Source organism: Macaca fascicularis, chromosome 6 (genome assembly GCF_037993035.2).
Source record: "Macaca fascicularis isolate 582-1 chromosome 6, T2T-MFA8v1.1".
NCBI lineage: Eukaryota > Metazoa > Chordata > Mammalia > Primates > Cercopithecidae > Macaca > Macaca fascicularis.
Window position 1 is genome coordinate 11,953,311 of NC_088380.1, and position 23,065 is coordinate 11,976,375.

At 36.8% G+C, this 23,065-nt stretch overlaps 1 protein-coding gene across 9 annotated transcripts in view; it reads right to left on the reverse strand.

Moving 5' to 3' along the window:
• The window catches only part of CTNND2 (catenin delta 2), a 931,128-nt gene that overhangs the window by 592,569 nt on the left and 315,494 nt on the right, over window positions 1-23,065 (reverse strand). For 3 of the 9 annotated variants that reach the window (XM_073993150.1, XM_065546100.2, XM_045394726.3), the window contains exon 2: window positions 11,220-11,268. The exons of the other annotated variants lie outside the window; for them this stretch is intronic. In XM_073993150.1, the coding sequence (XP_073849251.1) occupies window positions 11,220-11,268 (49 nt within the window). The remainder of the gene's footprint in view (window positions 1-11,219; window positions 11,269-23,065) is intronic. 9 annotated transcript variants of the gene reach the window in all.

Sequence of the window (23,065 nt, forward strand, 5' to 3'; positions counted from 1 at the left end):
ACAGGTGAAATTCAGACCAAAATGATAGGACAGCTGAGGGGGAAAAATATGATTTTCCAAGATGTCAAATTTGAGAAATGTGCAATAAAACTAGGATTCGAAGGTTAGACGGGCTTGGGGCCCACTGGCCATGCAACTTTGAGTAAGTTAATTCATGTAAGTATCAGTTTCATCATTTGTAAAACAGACTTAAATACTTATTTAATAAGATGGAAATGAAGATTAAAGGAGACACTGTCATGAAAAATTATCCTGTGCTATCTTTGGCAGACGGTCAGCACCCGACAGATAGTGATACTCCTCACACCACAAGTAGAGCATTTAATTAGAAAAAAGTTCAGTTTTCAATTATCTTTTGGAGTATTGTGTTTATTCCCTACTTGGACAACTCTATAGTGTATACTGTTTTCTTCATATTACTTATATATTGTAGACTGAGGTAAATAATGCTTTATAACCCACACTCTTCATAACTTTGCATTCTAGCAGAATGACAATGACACCAACTCCATACAGCCTCATTACAAAGTACATAACCTTTGAGATATTTGATATATCGCCTTAAAAACAGACAATTGAACCAATGAAAAATGCTTCTACAAAACTGCCTCAAATCCACTGTCGAAAACTTTAATGAATGATTCAATCAGAACTTCAAAAATCTCAGCTGTTCCAACAACAGGGCTTTGGTACCATATTTTAGTACTTATGTTTTCTTTTTCTATACACTTAAGTTTTTTTAAAAAATAAGAATAACCAGAGCAAATCATGTATTTTAATAAGAAACGGCAAGAGAAGTTTTTACAATGTCACATTTAATACCTTTTAAAAAAATACATTATCTAAACAGTTATGTTTTGGGGATAAGAAACAAGAAAAGAATGCTTTCTCATGCTGAAAAATAGCTTAGGAGTCAGTTTTGGAGAATTTAAACTCAGAAGGTTGCAGGAATATATCTTTCCAGAAAATAAGATTTTATTTACTTGCTATCCCAGGACACTCTTGCATAAGGTCTTTAAAAGGTAGAATCTGGTGTGTCCCCTATATGCATTAAAAACATCCTCACTCTTTTCCATAGGTGCAGATTTTCTTTAATATTGACATTATTTTGAGAATCGAAGTAAAAGACACTTTGTAAATGAGAGCTTAACATTCCCCTTTAAGGCGCTGAAACTGAGGGAGCATTCTGTTATTTAACCTCAAACTTTTAATCTTACATATTCTGAAGGGCATCAAGTATTACAGGTAAGAAATTAGTAAGACCTCAGCTGAATGTATTTTATGCATCTAACTTCTTCTTCTCTCTTAAAGTTCTACTGCTTTTTTTTTCCTTCAGGAAATTCCTTTTCATAATATCCAACTTCTAGAAGATTTTTCACTTCTAGACTTCTTAACATATTGCATCTTAAATCTCTCTGTGTAACAGCAAACCCACCCATACTTTTAAGTTGACAACACCTTTAAAAACATAATACTTGAAGACCAAACAGAACTCCTCACATGTCGATGGAAATTCATTCTTTGTAGCATCTAAAGTACTTTAATTTGCTGCCCACTTTCCTGTGTTACAGAAGTTGAACATGGTGAAACAGCGCAGTAGTTGGAGTCAGAATTCATAAACCAGGGGCTTCTGCTAGGACGAACGTTGCTCTTGGTCATCCCTGCTTCAGGCTGTGACTTCTCCATGGTTTTACCTCTTGTCTGTCTCACAGGAGGGGTGACAATGGGAGATGACTTTCTCGTTTGCAAGCTTCCTTCCCAGCACGCAGTCAGATTTTCCAAGACTCTTCATCTGTTCACATAGATCTGTATTTGCATCTGGCTTTATTTTCCCTCCCTCTGAAAAAACAACCTTAGAGGTGTTCTTATGGTGCAGTTCTTTGGATAAAGAAGTCTTCCAGCTTCACAGACCTTAAAAAGGTATGTATCTGGTTCTCATTTTGGAAGACAGTTTTGCTGTATCGTCCTCCTCTTTGCACTGTTTCTAACAACAACAACAAAATACAGTTACCCTTAAATTTATTTCTCTATATGTATATAGTGTTTGTTTGTTTATTTATTTGTATTGAGATGGAGTCTCGCTCTGTCACTCAGGCTGCAGTGCAGTGGCGCGATCTCTGCTCAGTGTATCGTTTTTCTTTTCAATTTTTCTCTGCTTTTAAGATTTTCTCTTTACCAGAAGCACTGGGCAATTTGATGATTATGCTGCTTTGTGTAGCTTTCTTCATGTTTCTTATGCCTGGGTTATTGAGCTTGGATCTCTGGTTTTATACATTCCATCATATCTGAACATTTTAGGCCATTATTTCTTTATGAATTGTTTTTCTCTTCTCCATTATTTCCTTTTCTTCAATGACTCCAATTAAGTGCATTTTAGGCCACTTGGAATTGTCCCACAGTTCATGGATTCTCTTGCAATTAAATTTTTTTTCTTTTGTGTTTAATTTGGGTAGTTTCTATTGGTGCCTTCAAGTTAACTAAGCTTTACTTCTGCAATGCTTAACCAAGCATTTATCCCATCCAGTGTATTTTTATATCAGACACTGATTAATCAAACATCTCTAGAAATTTCATTTGGGTCTTTTTTGTATCATTCATGACTTTATTTAACTTTTTGCACATGTGGATTATACCGATATTAATTCCTCTTTTTGTTAATTCTAACGTCTGTGCTAGTTTCAGCTGATTGACTTTTTTCTCCTCAATCTGGGTCATATCTTCTGCTCCTCTGGACATGTAAGCATCTTTCAACACAGACATTTTCATTTTACCTTCTTGGGTTCTAGATAGGTTTGTATTCCTATAATTGTCTTCAGCTCTTTTATGAAGCACATTACGTTATGTGAAAGCAATTTGATACTTCTGAGCCTTGCTTTTCAAATTTGTTAGGGGGAGCATGAAGTCTAGACAGGACATAGTCTAGGGCTAATCATCCTGCCCTACCATGGCAAGACACTTCTGAGACCCAACTCAATGCCCCAAGGACTATGGGGTCTCCCAGCTTGACTGGTTGGTGCTGGCAAACATTCCCACCTCTGTGTGAGTACCAGGCACAACTTCCTCACATCCTTTCAGATGGTTCTTTCCCTGGTCTCTGCTAGTTTCCTTACACACATGGGCTGCTAAGTTGTTTGCTGAATATGAGAAGGGGTAGCTTGCCTTTCTGATATTTGAACCCATGAGCTTCCTGGACTCTCAGCGCTGTCTTAACTACTCAGGCCCTGCTAGGCTTTGTCCTTTCTGCACTGCTGTGAGGAAACCCTCTCAAGGCAATCATTTTTCACCTTACCCCAAGTCAAGGGTCTATGGCTTACAGGGAAAACTGTTTGGGCCTTGCCACACCACTGAGGCTAGGATCTGTTAAGATGTAACCACCCTGAACTGGAATGGTATTCTCTTTGGAGCTGATAACTGAGCTTGTGAACGGGAACAAGAGGAGCTAGAATGGAAGTTCTCTACCTTCAAATGACTGATTGATTTTTCAACTGAGGATTGATTTTTCTCCTTGGTATAGACATTCTTGTGGACCAAAGGCATCTAGAGAAGACACAGCATCTTCCAAAGAATGGATGAGATTCTATTGCACTGGAGGATACTTAAACTGTGGGGTGACTGGAAAGATGACATTATCCATCTCTAACACAGTTTGGGGTTTGAGGGAGGACAGACGTCTCAGGAATGAATAAGCTGCTGAGTTTCTTGGAAAATTTGAGATGGAACAGCATTCAAGAGAGGGATGTTGCTAATAAGGGCAGATGAGTACACAAGAAGTTCATTGGAAAATTAGAAGTATGTGAACATATTTAGTGAAACTTGTAATTCTGGTTATAAGTAAATATGTAGTATTAAATTAATTCAGTGAAGGTGAGACTGTCAAGAAAGAAGAAGAAATATCTCTAAAGATTATCTAGATTCGCAGAATAGAAGAAACAACAGAAGCCAAAATAAAGGACAACTGGTATGGCCTTCTCCTGGGTAATTCCGGTGGAGAAGTCGTGACGTAAACCAGGTTCTAAAAAAGGTAATACAGAGACTGCCCAGAGACATTAAGATTTCATGGGAATTTAGAGTACCTGGTGGTTTAGACAGGACATTCAATGGTAAAAGTTGTAAGAAAAAGCAGAGCAGTGTTAGAAAGCCTAAATCTCCCCACTATGTGGAAATTAACTTATGTAAGAGATCATAAATATTCATAAAAGTATTGGAGATATGATGCAAAAGTTCATTAAAATGTACAAAGAACCAGATTTAAATGGTTTCATCCTAGAATAGCACATTATTGAGTCATATAATACATTAGGACTATAAGAAAAATTATCAAACATTTTATAACTTGTCCTAAGCAGCCTAAATTAATGATTTATTTGGTTTAATTATATGGAGTTTATGAAATGTTTTTAAGTAGATAAAAGCATGTAAAGTCTCTTGGGGGGACTTAGCTAACTTAGTATGAAAACTGAAATCAGAAAACTCATCATCATAGTTTCACTACTTCCTTAAATAAATGTTACTTAACTTTGTGGTATAGCATTAGTTGGGATGGTATGATCCAGATTTAAGGAAGTATAAAAATGTACAATTGTTAAGTCTTAATAATATTGAGGCTTCTTCATTTCTGTGGTCTAAATGCCTGTGTCTCCATCCGCTGCCCAAGATTCACATGTTGAAATGCTAACCCTCAAGATGAGGGTATTAGGAGTTACGGCCTTTGGGAGGTGATGAACCAGGAAGTGGGCCCTCACCAGACACCATATCTGCCTGCACCATGATCTTATGTTTCCCAGTCTCCAGAACTGTGAGAAATGTTTCAGCTGTTTATAAGCAGTGCAATTTATGGTATTTGGTTATAGCAACCTAAACAGACTAAGACAAGATGCACATGCTATTTTTTCCACAGTTTCATTTCCATTCACATACAACATTTTATTTTCCCTAATTTAAGAACTTGGAGTTTTTTGTTCCTTTGCTCAGTTGTCTATGGACTTATCAAATCCCAAACTCCTCCAATTTGTATAAAACTTCTCCCCACACAAACATATGAAATAACATGTCTGTATCAACTACTGAAGAAATCTCTCCTGGAGTTTTTGGAGCTGCTCCAATCAGGCCTGGCTGCCTTCTTTGCACAGCTGTCTTCTGGGATCTCTCTCCCTCTTCAGGCAGGAGATTTCCTTCGTCCCTCTCTTCTGTGGATTTCTGTCTCCTCTAGGATTTGTCTTCTTCATTTTCCTACTTTATTTCCTTTCCTGGTAGAAAATGTCTTTCAAGATACACAGAGATAGAATGAATGGGAGGCATTATGTTTTGACACTTTGCAAATCTTTACATGTTTTTATTCTACTCTCACACTTAGTGAATAATAGGACTTGGTAAAGAAATAGAGAATTCCAGGTTGGAAATCGATTTCCTTCAGGGTTTTGAGACAGTGATTTTTTGCTTCATTATCTCCTACTCTCCAATGTTGCTGTTGAGAAGTGTGAAAATTTTCAGTTTTTTTTTTTTTTTAATGAAATCTGCTTTTACTTTCTCCCAGAAAACATGTTGTATATGGTGACATGTCTTGATATATCTCTATTTTTAGACATTTTTGCTGCACATTTAGTGATCTATTTATTTAGGGATCTTTCAACCCAAAACCTATTGTTTATTCTAAGCAATTCTTTTCAAAATTTTTAACGCTTTTTCTTCTCCTTTTTAACACTTTTCTTGTTACTCTTGTTTTTTTCTTCAACTCTCATTATTCAGATGCTAAAATCTAGTCCTCAAGGTTTCTTCCGTTAGTCTTCTTCTCTTGTATTATTCTGTTTCTTTATCTTCTATTTTACTTTCTGAAAAGTTTTATCAATTTGATCATGTAAATCTTTAATGAATAATTCATTGCTATTATTGTGCTTTTAGTTTCTCAGAGCTAGTTTTTATTCTCTGAATATTTCTTTTAATTTGCATCTGGTATTTATTTATTCTATGGATGTAAAATCATCTCTCTTCTTTCTCCACAATATTAATGTGGTCATGTTTGTTTTCTTCTCTCTGCATAGTTCCTAGTTTGTGGCTTTTCTGTTTGTTTTAAATATGTATTTTTGAAGGTATTTCAACTTCCCTGGCAGTCTGCTCCTATGTGGCTGTTGGGGTGAAAGAGCTGACACTTGTATGAGCACCTGCATGAGCAAAGCTTGTTAGCTGTGCCTTCCAGGAGAACCCCTGTGTGCAGAACATCATGCAGCATCCCCTGAAAAGGCTCTTCCTAGCTCCAGCTTTGAGTGTAAACATTTGCCTGCTCTAAAAGCTGAACAAGGTTGAGGACAAGGGTGGGTCTCAAAATTTAGCAAGTAAAACTGTATTCAATACCTCACTTTTAATACTTTTTCTTGTGGTCCCTAAGACAATTAATTTCACCCCTTCCAGAGAATAAGCTTCCAGTTTTTGGCATGGTAGGGTAGGGGATTTGGAGGTCTAGCTGATATCTACATGAGTGTTCAGCCAATCTCTGGGGCTTACCACTATACTTCGTGCCCCATGCATCCACACCCCACACCTTTGAGAGATTTTCCTGTGTAAATTGGTCTACGATTTAACTTGTCCTCCTGCTTAGAACTGCATTCCCTTGGGTGTAAGAAATTTCCCACTTTGTCCATCTACCTTATTTCATCCATTCTAAGTCACACATTTTTCACACTTTAGTATCTCTGGGTTTACCAGCTCCTGAATTGGGATGACTTGCATTTGATAGTGTGTGACTCTTTATTGGAAGTACTGTTGCTTTCTTCACAGTGCTTTAAGCAACTCTAAAAATTGATGGCCTCTCAAACTTGATGAAATATGGTTCTTTATTTACCCACTCTCTAGGTTTAGGGGGTTATAACCCTTTCTAAAAGTCTTACTGCCATTTTGGCAAGGAAGCAGGGGTTAACAAAAGGGTTCAATGCATCTTCTTCATTTGGCATTCAGATCATCTTCTAAAATAACTCCGCAAGCTAAGGGCAAAGAAGGACAGGTCAGCGTAGGAGTGAATCTAAAATGCCCCAGGTCTTTGTGCCATCTGCTGAACCCCTGAGCTGGAATATTCTAGTGGCATAGGTTGGTCCCTCTGCTCTCCTTCCAAGCATAACCATATCCCACACCAAGATGCTGGTCATGTTCCTGTTTAGAAAGATTTAAAGAATGTCTGAAGTCCCATACTTCAAGTTTCAGTCAACTTTCCTGCTGTGTCCTCTATTTCTGAAATTTGGGTTCATACCTAGTTCTATTTTGAGCAAATCCCTGGGTCAATAATACAGAGAGAAGTCCTTGTCTAGGCCTGGGCCTGTACAGAAGCGTTTTGTTGACTACTCAGCCTTCTTGGGGAGGATGCTGTGCCTCTCCACACCTCTTCCTGCTGGTGGCTCCACTGGATGGTAGGCTCGGCCTGTCTGATGACATCCTCCTGATAGATCCCTCTGCTCCACTTCGACTTCTTCCCTCCTCCTTTCCTACGACTGACCACTAGCTAATATATCCACTGGCTCCTGCCAGAGTCTCAGCAAATTATCTATTTCCCCCAGTGGCCCGCTATAGCCCCCATACTTCATTCACTATCCCCATGTCTGGCCTATCCTGTCTGTAGATGAGACGTGGTTCTCAGATGCACAAATGCCACCACCGTTGAGTTAGCTGCATGCAAAATAAGAGAATGAAACAGCAATTCCGTATTTCTTCTGCAGCTAAGATTAAATGGTTTTATGGAGTCTGACTTAGTGACAGTGTTTGCAATAATAGAGCAAAATAGAACAATAGAGACTATTCAAGTGTTCTGAAGTATTTAATTAGAAAGCAGATTATGGTCATTATCATTGTCTAAACTTTTTCCTTAGATGTTCTACCTGGGAGAGGATCGGGGTACAGAACTGTGGTTTCTCTGTCCTACTTTGCCACTCTGTAGGTGAGTTCTTGCCGCCTGGTGTCTCTCCTCTCTGCACTGACCAACAATTAATACCATTGAGTATGTCTGGGTGATCTTTTTTCTTATATCACTTTTAATTCCCATTTCACATGAATGAGTTGACTCTACAGCCACGCCTCTTGGCAATGTTAATTTTACCCCACTGAGACATGTTGCCAAGCCAAGTCTGAAAGGAAAGTGGCACAAATGACAGGGTAATAATGGGAAGCCTACAGCAGAGTGTTCAACAAATCTGGACAGAACAAGCCACGATGTCAAGATGGAATGGAACAAATAAATGTCAACTGTAAAGCCGTGTAGACCTCATTGATGAGTCAGAAACTATGGCAAAGTGCTGTCTATGAAAGTTTACAAAACTGACAGACTAATGTTTTAAACAATGACAGTGTCGTCCTGGGTTACCCAGCAAGGCAGCAGATGACAGGAATCAGGACTTGGAAACGGAATCATAAGCACCTTTCCAGAACACATTCAATAAAATAAAAATATAACGAAACACCCCTTTCTCTCCGACTCCTTCACTCTGCAGTGTTCCATCTGCTTTTGCTCTGCCATTTTCTCTTGCCAAATGCCTTGTTAGCCAAATACAGTATGTTAATACAGTTTATTTAATTCTAGATGACGAGACTCCATGAAATTAACAAAGGCTACATTTCTTGGTATTTTAAGATGACGAACAATTCCATTATGTTTAAAAATTTAGTAGCAATATTATATGGGTGACTCTAAAGTCTATCACAGTAATCTCTAGAACTGTTTAAAAATGCCTGGTTCATTTCCCCAGAACTGAAGACATAAATGTGTAGGCAACAGAGCCCAGCATGTGCATTCTGAAAATGTCCTACTAGTGATTATCATGCCCATATCTGCTTGGGAATGACTATTTTACTTATGATAATAGCACATAATGGCAATTAATACTTTAAATATTTACTTATCATGTACCTTATTCTGCTAAGTGCTTTACATGTATTAACTTATTTATTCCAACTTTGACTCAATAAGGTAGGCATTTGATTGTCGGAGACATCTCAGACTCAAAGATGTTAAATAGCTTCCCAAAGATTAGCTAGAACTGTAACAAGAAGTCTAACCCACACTAACAGTTCAGAAATCCATTGCTTCCAAACTCTAGGAATCTTTATTTCCACTGTTTTAATGAAGGCTATATAATCAGGAACAATACAGCCAAAATAATAGCATAAATTTCTCTAATGAGGAAGAACTATAGCTCATCATTTTACACTCTCTTTTATTTTAGTTTTCCTCACCTGCCTGGAAATAAAATATTAGAATTATTATGTCCAACCATAGAAAGAATTATACTTATTGTACTGTTCAAGTTCACACTACAACTGAAATAATTCCTTCGAATAATGGCCCTTAACTTTTAAGAGGGACACTGCCAAACTCAGATATACCAAACAAGGGCAATGAAGACAGAGAAGGAGTGTGCACCAACATCTTCGCCTATACTGATACCATAGTAGAGAAAGCAGCCTTTCCATATTTAAAGAGTGAAAGAAGAAGTACCAGAACCCTAGGCTCAGCCAAAATCAATGACTTGCATTTCCTCAAATGGACTCTGCAAGTGTTCAATCTGGATTTATTCACTCATTGCTCTAAATATCCATTTCCTCTTCTCTATCCTTTCCTTATTCCTCAAGTCTAGCAAAAATGTCTTTGCCTTTCAATTTTACAGTGGTGAATCACATTACTTCACTTAATTGTCATCTGTTCTATATATACGTACATTTCTGACCTCACCCTCAATCTCAGCACCTGAGAAGAATTGTCCACCAGACTCATAGCACCAAAAACGCTTTCTTGAATTCTGTTAGTTACATTCCTGTCTCCTCTCCTGGACCATACATGCCTTGATGGCAGGGACCATGCTTTTGCATTATCACCTTCTTCTCATCTACCATAGAGTGCTCTCAATACATGAGGAATAGATGGATGAGTAGATGGATGCCTTAGATGACCTCAACAAATAATGTTTGCATCCATATGAGAAAATGTGCAATAGTGAAGAGCAAACTCACAACATCAATCTGGGAAAATTTAAAATATGACATTAAATCACTTTTATAGTAATTCCAATGCAGAATTTCTGTTCAATGATCCTTTTCCATGAATTGCTCACTCGCTCTATCTCTCCCTCCCCTCTACTCTCTGTGTCATCATTGTACATCCTTTGTATAACTAACCTGTTTTAGGAATAATTTTTTTCAGAACAGAAATATTTGAGTGACAGAGGATGATGTTTATCCTTTCTTACTCAATGCTCTTTGTTGAAACTTAAATAGCTAAATATCCCTATCAATGGAATAATTATACATGCTCTTATCACCAAACATCGTGTACTTGACTTGACCTGGTAACAGCATTTTACTTTGTTGGCCTCTTGTTCTTTCCCGCACAAACTCTTCTGATGGTTTCTGACACACCATCTCTTGCTTTCTTTCCCCTCTTCGGCTGACCCTCTCATTTTCCTCTGTGGCTATCTCTTCCTCTCTTAAGCGACTATTCTCCTTGTGATTCTTATACTTTCTCTGAACAAGCTCATCCATTCCCAAAGACTCAGTGACTAGTTCTTGGTGTTTATCCACTGACATTCATTCCCAAAACCAAGAGGTTCACATCCAAAACCCAAATCAACCAAATCCTACAAACCTACTCCCACTTCTTCATTTTCCTATCTCACAGAATGACAGCATCATTTGCCCAAGTTGCCTGATCCACAGATTTGCAAATCTTTCTAGACTCTGTCCTTTCCAGACATATATAACAAATCATCTCTAATCTGCCCATTGAGTGATGCACTAATACCACTTCAAGTTTGACCACAGTATCTCTTGCCCAGATTCCTAAACTCAGTATCCTAATTAGCCTCTTGCCCTGCTCATACTTGCTTTCCATCTGTTTTCCACAATACAGCCCAAAATTTTCATTAAAAATAACAAATGTGATTATGTTACTCATTTATTTAGAATCTTTTAGTGGATCCTTATTACCAAAGGATAAAAATTAATTTTTCTTAACATATTGTTATATAAAATGTAGTTAGATATAATATATGCAATTAAATAAGATTTAAAAATTATATATGAATATGTAATTAATTTTAAAAGGTTACTTATTACAGTACAGTTATATTAGAAGATGACAGCATCTTCAAAGATACGCTCCCTTTATTGGCCACCAAGAAATGTATGTAAAACTTTGCAGAGTGAGGAAGAACACTGTTCTGACTTTTCAGAAAAGCATCAGTAGATACCTGATTTCTATCAACCTCGCTGCAAAGTCCTCTGTCCAAATTGTGAAATCTACATTAAAAAAAAAAAACCTCAGTCATAAAATTGACACTTTCAGATATTTTTATACTACATCATTGCATGGCAGAACAATCCATTTTCTCATCATTTACCTCTTTTCTAGCAGAATAATCTGTTTTCTCATCATTTACCTTCTTCCTAACATAAAATGTTCTAATGAATTTCAGAGTTCAGTAGCTGTTTGAGAGTTGAATGTCTGTCAGTATTTCAAGACTACGAAAAGTTTCCAGTCTCTTTGGTGGCTGAAGAATTCCCAGTGAGTTATCTAATTTGACCACTGGAAATCAACATTTGCCCCCAACAATATGGTGGTACTACTGCTGAATTTCTCTTCAATACCCACAATATCAGAGTTTTCTGGTGCATACATGAAATGCCAAGAGAGTGCCACCTTTTCACTAACAACGACCACAGGTTTGTATTGAGCCTTTCACACTTTACCTGGCAGCTAATCGCAAGTTCCAATTATTTTTGACTTATCATTATGTTTTATTTCAAAGCAAGAATGACACTGTCTTCTTCATCGAAACCTCTAGTATCCTATCACATATTAGGTATCAAACCAACATGTATGGAATAAATAAGTAAAATAGCAGTACGGCAACAGACGCTTATGTGGAAAGCATTCTGCAAGGTGCTGAATGACGCAGTCAGGGAAGATATGAGCATAAAATTAATTCAGGTGTGGATCCTGTGGACAGTTCTAAGTCTAGTAAAATAGTTGAAATCGACGCATCATTAAATAGAATGAAAAGTAAAGCTAAATTGTAATGAGATACAAATGAATTTCAAAGATGACTTTCTCTTAGAAATGATGGAAGGGTGTGAGGAGAAGGAGGGCAACGTCACATGCAGGAACTAGTATTTGAGACGGACCATGGGAGGTTATTATTTGACCATGTGAAAGAGATGTCACTCCAGACTCAGCAGCAGGAATTTCAGCACAGACATTGACAAATACTGAATGTGTGTGGATGTTTTTCAGAGAGCAATTAGATTCCATCTGATGGGAGATTAGGGGCAAATTTACTATCAGGCAAATTACGTTGGAAGTTTGACATAAGTAAAAGGTTGATATTCAGCAATGATCCTGATTTTCCTCATTTACTGAATTTGATGCCCCGTCTCATCTATTTCCATATTCCAAATAAGAAACCCTTCAAAATTTTATGGAACTCATGTGTTTCACTGAGAAGAAAGTAGTTAATAAAATTTAACTACGTTTTTGACATTTGAGGGTCAATAATGTAAACATGGATCTTGCACTATACTGCGCTGCAAGGATGTTAGTTTGCTGGTCCCTGTCAACTGTAGAGCTTTTTCATAATTAGGCGAACACAATAAAGTCCACTTGGGTTGCGGACACCAGTAGATATGCGCTCTTAGAGTCAAAAAAAAAAAAAAAACAGTTTCAGTTTTTTCTGCTTCATTTATGTTGCTGACAAATTTTTCCCCACCCATTTCAAGTATTATTTTTCATAGCTTCTGGTCCTCATTGCCTCTAGAGTGGATTTTAATTGTTGCTGACACATCCACTGTTGATTGAGGGGACGGAGGTTACGATAAGGCTGACATCAGGTAAGAGGGAGTTATTAAAATTGTACCCTAACGTAATAGCATAATAGTTTTATTATTTGCATAATAACAGTCATATTGTTACTCTATTTTTTCTTCACAATGACCCAATAACTGATTTAGGATATAAAGTATAATCCATTTGTGTAAAGAGTGGTGAACTGGGCCAGGCACAGTGGCTCATGCCTGTAATCCTAGCAGTTTGGGAGGCTGAGGAGGGCAGATCACAAGGTCAGGAGTTCGAGACCAGCCTGGCCAGCATGGTGAAACCCCGTCCCTACTAAAAATACCAAAATTAGCCAGGTATGGTGGCAGGCCCCTGTAGTACCAGCTACTCGGGAGGCTGAGGCAGGAGAATCGCTTGAACCCAGGAGGCGGAAGTTGCAGTGAGCTGAGATCGTGCCACTGTACTCCAGCCTGGGTGACAGAGGGAGACTCCATCACAAAAAATAAATAAATAATAAAAAGAGTAGTGAACTGGCAATCACACAGGTAAAGTGAACTGGCAGTCAGAGAGGTTAAGTGAATAATTCAGGATCACTCAGTTAGTGGGATAGCAGAGGCAATAAAGAGATAGCTGGCCCACTGGTCGTTCCTATTCTTGATAAGGTATGCAATATATGCATGCATGTCAACACTTTTGTTTCATTTGAGAAATATATTTTCCTGCTGCTTAGGAAGTAATATATTCAAAACATGAACATTCTCATATTAACTTGTTTAAATCCATTTGGGACAACAGGATTGATTTTACTGTTCATTTCTTACAATACTGTGCATTCAATTAAATACTCTCTTTACTAAAGCAGTTTAATGATTTGAACATTTCAGTGTGATCCGTTCTCAGATCAACTTCAAAAGACTGAATTTAAACCTGTCTTCAAGCTGTGAAGGTTTTAGTTCCTTTCCTTTTTTTTTTTTTCCTTTTAAAATTCCTCTGCTGGGAAAGAATTAAGTACAGCCTAGCAAAGGATAGATCCATATTTGCATCCTGCTAATCAAACAAGAACTTGTAAGAATGTAGCAGTGATAAATGTACTGCCGTTGAAATTGTTTATATAAGTTAGAGCAAAATGAACTGTGACCAACAGATTCCTTCCACAGCCATCACCCATCTACATTGCTCCAATGTGCGGAAGCGTCTTAATGGATGTGCATTATCAAGTTTGCAGGCTTATTTTCAGTCATAAAGAAGAGTGTACCAGATGCTCTTGGTACACTGAATTTGTCACACCGTAGACAAGCTAATATCATTATGTGAGACCACAGGGGAAAAAATAAAAGATTCACATTTAATCCATATTAACTACCAGGAGACCCATCAAGGCAGTTGGGCTGGCTCATGATACAGCAGCTTCTAGCAAATTAGCAGCCCATAACAACTTAGTTATAATGAGCTGCAAGATCTTACACCATAAGCTCAACTCCATTAAACCAAATTCAAGCACATGAATTCATGTACAAAGTATAACCTTAACATCTGTCTGTGCTTAGCCAACATTTTGTTTATGCCTTTTTAGGAACAACCAAATTATCTTTGTGTCCCCTGAAACTAGGGACTTATAATTTCCATCAACTGCAGTTTTACCTGATAGGGCCGGGCTGATCACCACTGGCCTCCCTGGCTGTGGTGTCCAGCAGCAAGCTATGCATCATCCTGGCAGCTGTTCCCTACATATTGGGCCAATTTTTTCCCCAAACGATTTTCCCTTGCTATTCAAGTGGGAAAAGCAATAGTCTACTCAGAAATTAGACAGTCAACAAAGCATGCATATCTAATAAATACTGTAGACCCTTGTATTTAGTTAAACCCAATGAGTTAAATCCTATCCTACTCTACTCAGCATGGAGAAGATGTTTTCATAAACTTAGGCCATTTTTTTTTTTTTTCCCCAAAAAGCAATGTCCTCCTTCTTTTCCCATAGTGGATTGACTACTCTTTAGGGACTCAGGAAATAATATCACCATTATTATAATAGTTATTTCTGTTTTACAGATGGGGAAACAGAGAGATAGACTACCCATGGTTAACCAGTTGCTAAGTGAGGAAACAGATATTCAGTATATAATTTAAGGTATTTTCCATGGAGTTTTATGTAAAGAATGAATACATATTTATGAGAATAATCTAACTTTCTTATTATTTTTCTGTCTTAAACAACAAGGGTACATTATTCACTTCGGCAGTGTTTTCAAATTTTGCATCTTACCTGCAGAAACCTTAGCATGCAGAAAAATGGGTAATGCATATATCATTATGTCTTTTCTAGAATTTTACATATCAAAACCTGATCTAGTTCTTTAATCAATCTAGGTACAACGTCTTAAAGTCTCATAGGATTTTATATGTGAATGGGATCTAGAAAGTCATTTTATTCATCATCCTTCTCTTTCAAGAGCCAGCCTTTCCAGCAGTTTCTCAGTGAAAGTTGACAAGAAAAGCAGTTCAAACCCCAATGCATACCATTCCATGGAAGGATAGCTCTGGTAATCAAATTCATAGTATGGTTTCTTATAAAAATAAAATGATTCTACCTTCTGTTCTAGTTCTGTCCTCTAATTTACCAAAGCATGAGACTGACTTTTTCACTGACATAGTAGACTTTGAAAAACCACATCTTCTCTTTTGTAATTCAAACAGGGGTAGTTTAGAGGTTACGTCATTGTTTTCAGAAGCCCCCTCCTCCTCCTCTGCCCACACCTTTGCATTACCCTCTTGTTTTCGATTCCCTCTTTCACAACTCAAAACACCCAACAGTTTATACATGATTTCACATATGGTCTAAAAGTATCTCTTTTCTTGTAACTTTGAAATCAAACTTCCAATAATATAATTTAAGGTTACAGTAGCTTTCTTCCCATTATGAAACAGCTGTTTTATAGGAAACCTGAATTCAACTACATGTAATTATTTTTCTTCTGAACCCCTGTCAAACCAGACTTACCTACACTACAGACTCTTCAATGATAACACTGAACCTGCAGACAAGGTGGGGCGTGTATCCCAAATTTTTATTTTTTTATCTCATATTTTTCAGCATTTTATGTTCTTCTTGAAACAGAATTCTGTATCAAACATATGCATATGTTCTTAGCCCTGTGTAACCTGAAAATTCTATAGCTTGCTATAAAGACATTAGTCCGTCTTTGATTATAGCGTTGAATACAAAGTACAGAGCTCAATGATTTGCCACAGACTCTTTTTCAGGTTGATAGTGATCCATTAAACAGCATATCCAAAAGGATATATAGACATATGTCTACCGTATGTCATCAGCATACACAGATCAGCAAACACTTTGGATTGTTTTCCAGCCCCTGGATGGATTGCACTGTGATGTCAACATTATCTTATTGGCTCCCTCTCTGCAGAATCGCTGGTGGTGACGGACTCTTTTGCAAACCAACAGCAATCATTCAAAATTATACAACTGTCATCTTTGGTTGACCCCCAACTCCAGTAATAATCAAGACAGAGGGTCTTACAAGGATAAACGCCTAAGCTTCATAAATTACCTATTTCTCATATCTCAGGTTTCAAATTTGATTGTTAACTTCCTTACAATATGCTCAGTGATGCAGCTTAGCTAGTAGGGCACCAGTTGCCTCTGAAGAGGGGTATGGGAAGGGAAGGTTTGAACTTATGTTTAAATGTACTGTTCTCAGTTTTAGTTTTTATGATATTTTTCTAACATAAATGTCAGTACAGTAGTATTTGTATCATGTATAAATAAATGAGTATATAATAGATGTTCTTACTCAGAAGACTTTTACTGAGCAAGGAGTGAGATTAACAAAGGATGGAAACCAGTGGATGAGACACTCCCACAGAATAGGCCAGGGGCTCAAGTGAGAGTCCATTTCTGCTAATCTGGTCTGCATTACAGCTAGAGTCTACCCTAACCTGGCACTGGGAAGCCCCTGTATGAGAGACAATAAATTCCTACTCATTTGGAAGGGATCACAGAATTGAAGCTTTTAATTTTGCAGTTATGGAAATTGAAGTGGAGAGAGATTAAGTGACTAAAATGAGCAGCTTTAAAGCCCTTTTGGGACATACCAGGGAAAAGAAAATGAAATGAAACGAAGTTCACATCAGAGTGGGACCTGATTCTATTCTATTGTTCTTTCTCAAAATATATGGCCCCAGTTAGGAAATAAACCAAAAACTAAACAATGAAAGAAAAGAAAAAGAAGGAAACGGAGAATGAGAGTCACTGAACTACACCTTTCGGCACCTCACAAATGCTGATACATGTTCTGTTGAGAGCATTAAGCACACTGAAGTAACGGCAGTGCATACCTCGTGCAGAATATTCATCTTGTAACTTTAAATTCCTTCAGCATTCAGCCTTCAAAAATTGTGACTATCCACCTTTTCTAAGATAAATAATATCAACACATCTTCAAAAAATAAAGGTTTACATATAGAAATATTCAGTCCTAATCTTGCTCCAGTAAAATATTCTACAGATGGAAGAGGAAGACATCACACACTTCATAGACAGCATTACATGGAGCCTGGACCACAGTGATAAGAAGGTTGCTACTGTTACTCTGAGAAAGTTATAATCAAAACACATGCATCTTTTCTTAGAATTATACAATTGGAATGCATTGGTGCCAGCACAGAAAACAGCCTCTGACCACCAATCTCATATTGCTTTCTCTACACTACAACCTGGTTAAATACACTTTATTTCATACCTGGTTAAATACACTAAGAATTTTGTATCTAGTGAAAACGTTTTTTCAAAGTTTCTCAAGACATGAATGCTATTTTTATGCAAGGCTGATGAAGTTTTTCTGGCTTCCTTCTAAAAATGAATGTAAACAGTAAGCTCTTATATAAAATTGACAGGGATAGACTCACTTGCCCGCCTTAGGATGGGTGTAGCCTCTATGCAACCATAATGCAACTGAGTAAGGAAGCTGCATTTATAACAGTTGCCCTGGGAATTCGGACACCAGTAGTTCCCATGGTATCCACCATCATTCTGAGCTCCATGCTGCTCAGTGGGTCAAAAAGGTTTTTGTAAGGGAAAAGTGCCTGGACCACCTGAATAGAGGTAAATCACAAAACAAAACAGAAGGGGCGTATGCAGTGAGAGGGGTCTATGAACAGGCAGAAATCTAGGAGGGTTTTCTAAAATCTAAGTGAGATGCTTAAATTGAGCAATACCCATGGACAGAAGAAGGCTGAAGGAGGGAGGGTCTGCTTCAGTTAAGTACCTGTGGGTGCAAAATCCTGTGCTCATTTAATTTTGTGATCTCAGAAATACCATGTAATGGAATAATTAGTGTAAATTTTCACATCAGTCATACTGGGATAATATCTAACACGTAGGGACACTGTGAAGATTTAATGAGATATTATAGGTAAATAATCAAGAGCACACTGGATGTGCAAAATAATTTTATTGATTTTTGTTTCAGAATAATAACAAAATTAATGGAGAGGTCAGGTTGATAAATTTTTAAATGAAGAAATGTAAATTTCCTATTTAATTCTACATATCCAGAGATAAAATAAGTTCCTAAATGGAATATGCAAGACATCTGGTCAATATGTATGCACTCTATTTGCCAAATACATGCCCAAACGTACCAGCATCTACAAACTAAAGTCAGGGCCAGGGCAGCACCTCAGGGTTACGTCTGATTCTACAGACACAGCCTCACAATTAACTGAAAGTCTCCCTTTTTAATTCTTTTTCATCTCCACCTCTGTTTTTACGGTTTCCAATTTTTGGAAGAAGTACTCCACGACAACGTGGGTGTAGTTAATCCCCCACCTCGGCAAGTAAATTTAATTACATTTAACATTTCAACACTGAATATAGTATCTCTTGAAGAGACTATTAATGCTGATGAAAATTACCAGAAATTGGTTCAGAAGAGCATGGGGGCTTGAAATGAACTGAAGCAGATAAAATTCATGAAGAAGGAACGTGTGACTAATGCGAAAGCTATGCAATAAATAACCATCTTCAGAGTTGCTCTCCTTGTAGGAACACGTATGCAAATGTTACTCTATACATGCAAAACAGTAGTGGAGGCGGAACGGGTGCAGAAAGACTCTAATAATCGTTTTGCCTTGTACTAAAACGACTAGACAGTTGACCAACACTTAAAATCAGTTTTTGTTTTCTCTCTTTCTCTCTCTCTCTTTCTGTCTCTCTCTCTATATATATACATATTTTTTGGGGGGTGGGGGCGGGGGGGAAGCTAGTACTGTTTAAAGTCACAGACTAACTCAGTATTTTTTATTCCTAGAAGAAGGAACTCCCATAACGTTGAAAAATATTTACACACTGGAGAAGGTCACAATGTAATTAGCCACAATGCAGTATTTATTACATTCCTAGAGCTTACAGAGTTGATTTTTTAAATCATATGTGCTGAGTTTAATTAAACATGTCAAAGGTAGGATGAACTTCATGGGATAGAAGCAGGTAATTTGATTCAAAAATGACAAAAACATGCCCACTTTTGCTCTGTTTTCCAGTAAGCTAGTATTAGATATGGCCAAATAATATCACCATGCACGTGATTAGTACTGATTGGTAATTCTTAGGACCCTAAAGATACATTTTGTTTTCCGAATAAAACTTGATCAGAGCTGCTGACTATGATTCCATAAAAAAAATCCAGGCCACTGAATCATTTTTCTCATGCTAATAGAGGATAGAAACATAACGAAATACATGATTTAGTATTTTAGAAATTATATATACTTCTTTATGTGTTCTTTGTTGAAAACATACTTTGGAGGAAATGCAGACAAATCACAAAACCTTCGGGAGAGCTGAGGTATTACAATAATGGCCATGCTTTTCCCACTGGAAGGAAGGAGCAGGCAGAGCCCACAGAAGTCGAAGGCATTTGGGACATTTCCACAGCTGGAGGGTGGTAACAGGAGACAAGATTTAAGGTTGTTTCACTTAGAGTCTGTCTGATATAATATATCATGCCACAGAAGGGAAATTCTCAGGTCTTATTCTGCTCCGATGCAGAATAAGAAGGGTGTTGGAAGATAAGCAATTGTGAATCTGCTGCCTGTGACTGACCACTTCTCTCCTACTTAAGACAGAATAAGTGGTTGCAAGTGATAACTTTCAATACTCACTACTGCATCCATTTTGCTTTTTTAATCAAGGGAAAAAGAACACTATATATTTGATGCTAGAAAAAAATGTATGTGTATACACACACACTATCTATATACATACACATGTAAATATAATATATCTATATCAGATTCTCATTTGTTTGTTCAATACCAGGCACAGTCTAAGTGCTAGAAATGCATCAATGAAAAAAGTCAGACAAAAACCCCTGCCCTCATGAAGTTTACATTCTAATGGAGAAAACAGACAGTCAACCAAATAAACAGATTACACAGAGCTACCTGTGGTAAAGGCAATTAAAAAAAAAGTAATTCAGGAAAATAAGATGATGGGGAGACAATTTAAGTAGAATAATTGAGAACGACATCATTGACAAGGTGACATTACAGAAAAGATGGGAAAGAATGAGGAGGTGAGGCGTATGTATGTCTGGGCTGGGAGGTGGGGAGAAAGGAGGGGCTAGGATGGTGTTTCAAGCAAAGTCAACAGAAAATGCAAAATCTAAGTTCTGGGGGCATGTTCTAGGAGAGGTGAGGAGTCCCCTGTGCAGGAGCAAAAAGTGAGAGGAGGAAACAATCTTGGGAGGCGTGGGAGGGCTGGGTGGCAGGTGGCAGAGCACAGCGGCCCTTGTTGGCTACCGTAGGGACTTCCACTCTGCATAGAGTAGTAACATGATAGGATTTACATTTTCATAGGATTCCTTTGCCTGCTATTCAAAAATAATCTTTATATTCATTTATTAAAGGTTATTTTGTGTGTCACTTAATATTTATTCATCTCAGACACATGGGGAGGACCTAATACATTTAAATGCATCATATAAGCTATCGCACTGTTCATGCTCTCCTTGGCCATGGCACCAGTACAGCGGTTCCTTTACTACATCCCAGGTACTAGTTCTCACATCTGCATCCCCCCAGACTTTTTAGTTCTTGATCCCTAGGGAACGTCTCTTCCATTTTTATATGTGGTAATTCAATACTGAGAACAGAGGAAGGACTTAAAAAAAAATTGTTGAATGCAAGATGTTTTGAATGCAAAATATAAGACTTCTACAATAGCCACAAAACACAACTCTAAATCAGAATTCACATGTTAATAAGGTACTTGTGGAAACACAAACATACATCTTTGTTCCCACACCATTCCAACTGGAACTTTTGGTCAGACTTATTAGCTAGGATTCTCCAATGCGGCCATTATCATCATATAAGAGTTGAACCAGATCTGGAATTGTCTGGACAAATACACATATATTTAACAATGAAAATTCTTTTTTTCTTTATGGTGTGGATAAAATTTATGAGTAAAATGGGCAAATATATATTTTTAAACAATTGAAACTTATTTTTTGTTAATTATGCAGATACAATTCATGAGTAAAACACTCCAGAAAAGATTTTGTAACATGGCATTAGAAAATTCTCACAATTTTTTTTATCACACGTTTGACTCTCTGCTTTTGTTTAAAATGCCACCTAAAGAGTCTACTTAGTACATTTTCAGATATATCCACATAAAAAAAATTTTAAGTGTTCAAATTTAAAATACTTACGTTCTGAAATATAAGGGAATGGGCAATCAGAATCATAGCATCCAATGAGTTAACTTAATTGTGTTTTTAAACTCTTTATTTGGATCACATGCAAATACTGTTTGAAGTTGAAGACTTAATGTCATGTAAATCTATTAGATTGATTTACAGAAAGTATAAGCACCCAAACACTGTATTCCTAAGGTGAGACTTCATAGTCATTTACTTTTATAGTTCAGCAATATTATTAAATTACAGTCAATATGGAAAACACTTCCAAAGGTCAAAGTTTTCTTAAATCACTTTCTAAATCCATACCATTGAGACTGACTTTCACGCCTTAAAAATAAAAAGACTTCTTAGCTTTAAGACGATAAACATAAACTTTTACATTTATTTAATAATTAGTTGAAATGAAATATTTAATAAGAGATGCTCTCAGAGTAATATATGCCTTCCTTCATTAATTTCTTTAAAATAAAAATATCCATGGCTAGGCAATTAATATATTAAAACATGACAATATATTTCTGATAAAACTAAATCATTTTTAAGTTAACATGGTCATTCTTCTAATTAGTTTATAACTTAGTCACTGAAATTTCAAATAGTATTAATCAAACATAAGTTTTTTCTGATGTTTGTCAAAATTAAGGTGAAAATCATTTTCTCTCACTATTATTATCCATTTGAAAAAACTTTAAGTTTAAAGATAAATACTTAAAGACTTTTTAATAAAGGTTTTATAAATACTAAAGAATCTGAGGCATTCCATTTTACTGCACTCACAATTCTACAAGGTACAGCTATCTTAAATATATAGCAATCTAAAATATAATTCCATAGATTGTCATTTTATTCAATCACTGGTTTCAAAACATCAATTTGTTTCTTTAATCTGTTGGGTATCTCAAATATATATTTTTTAGCTACAGTGGTGGCACAGGTGAAATCTATGAAGTCATTGTAAATTTTGGGCAACAATTTTCTCAATGAGTTATTTGAATAAAAGCAATCTGGAAACACTTGGTAAAGGTTTTCTGTAATTAAGGGGTGTGTGCATCTTATTTACACCTGCACCATTTAGAGTGATCAAAACATGTAATTATTGTATTCTAGTTCTAGTATAAACTTATCACTGAGAAGCATATAATTTCTGCCAAAAAGAGAAAGCTATGCACCAAGTTAGTTGCCCAGTATATTGAATTTTTGGCTACTTTACATGGTGACGCTAGTTGGGTGATTTTTTTTCCTTTACTCTCCATGAATAATTTCTTTCTGGATGGGGTTATTCCTTTAATTGTGCATCAAAGGGAAAAAAAAGACCTACAATTTCCAAATTAACTCTTACTTAATTCTCACAGAATTGTAAGTGATTATTTACATGGATAATCATAACTTTCATAAAATCTAAAGTATATATCTATGACATGTGAAGTCTCACTAAAAGCAATAATTAAATGGTTATAATGGTTAGTTAATAGGGAAATGGCCCAGGAATTCTTACACCCACTTTCTGTTTAATTTGGTTATTTGGCTTTACAATTTC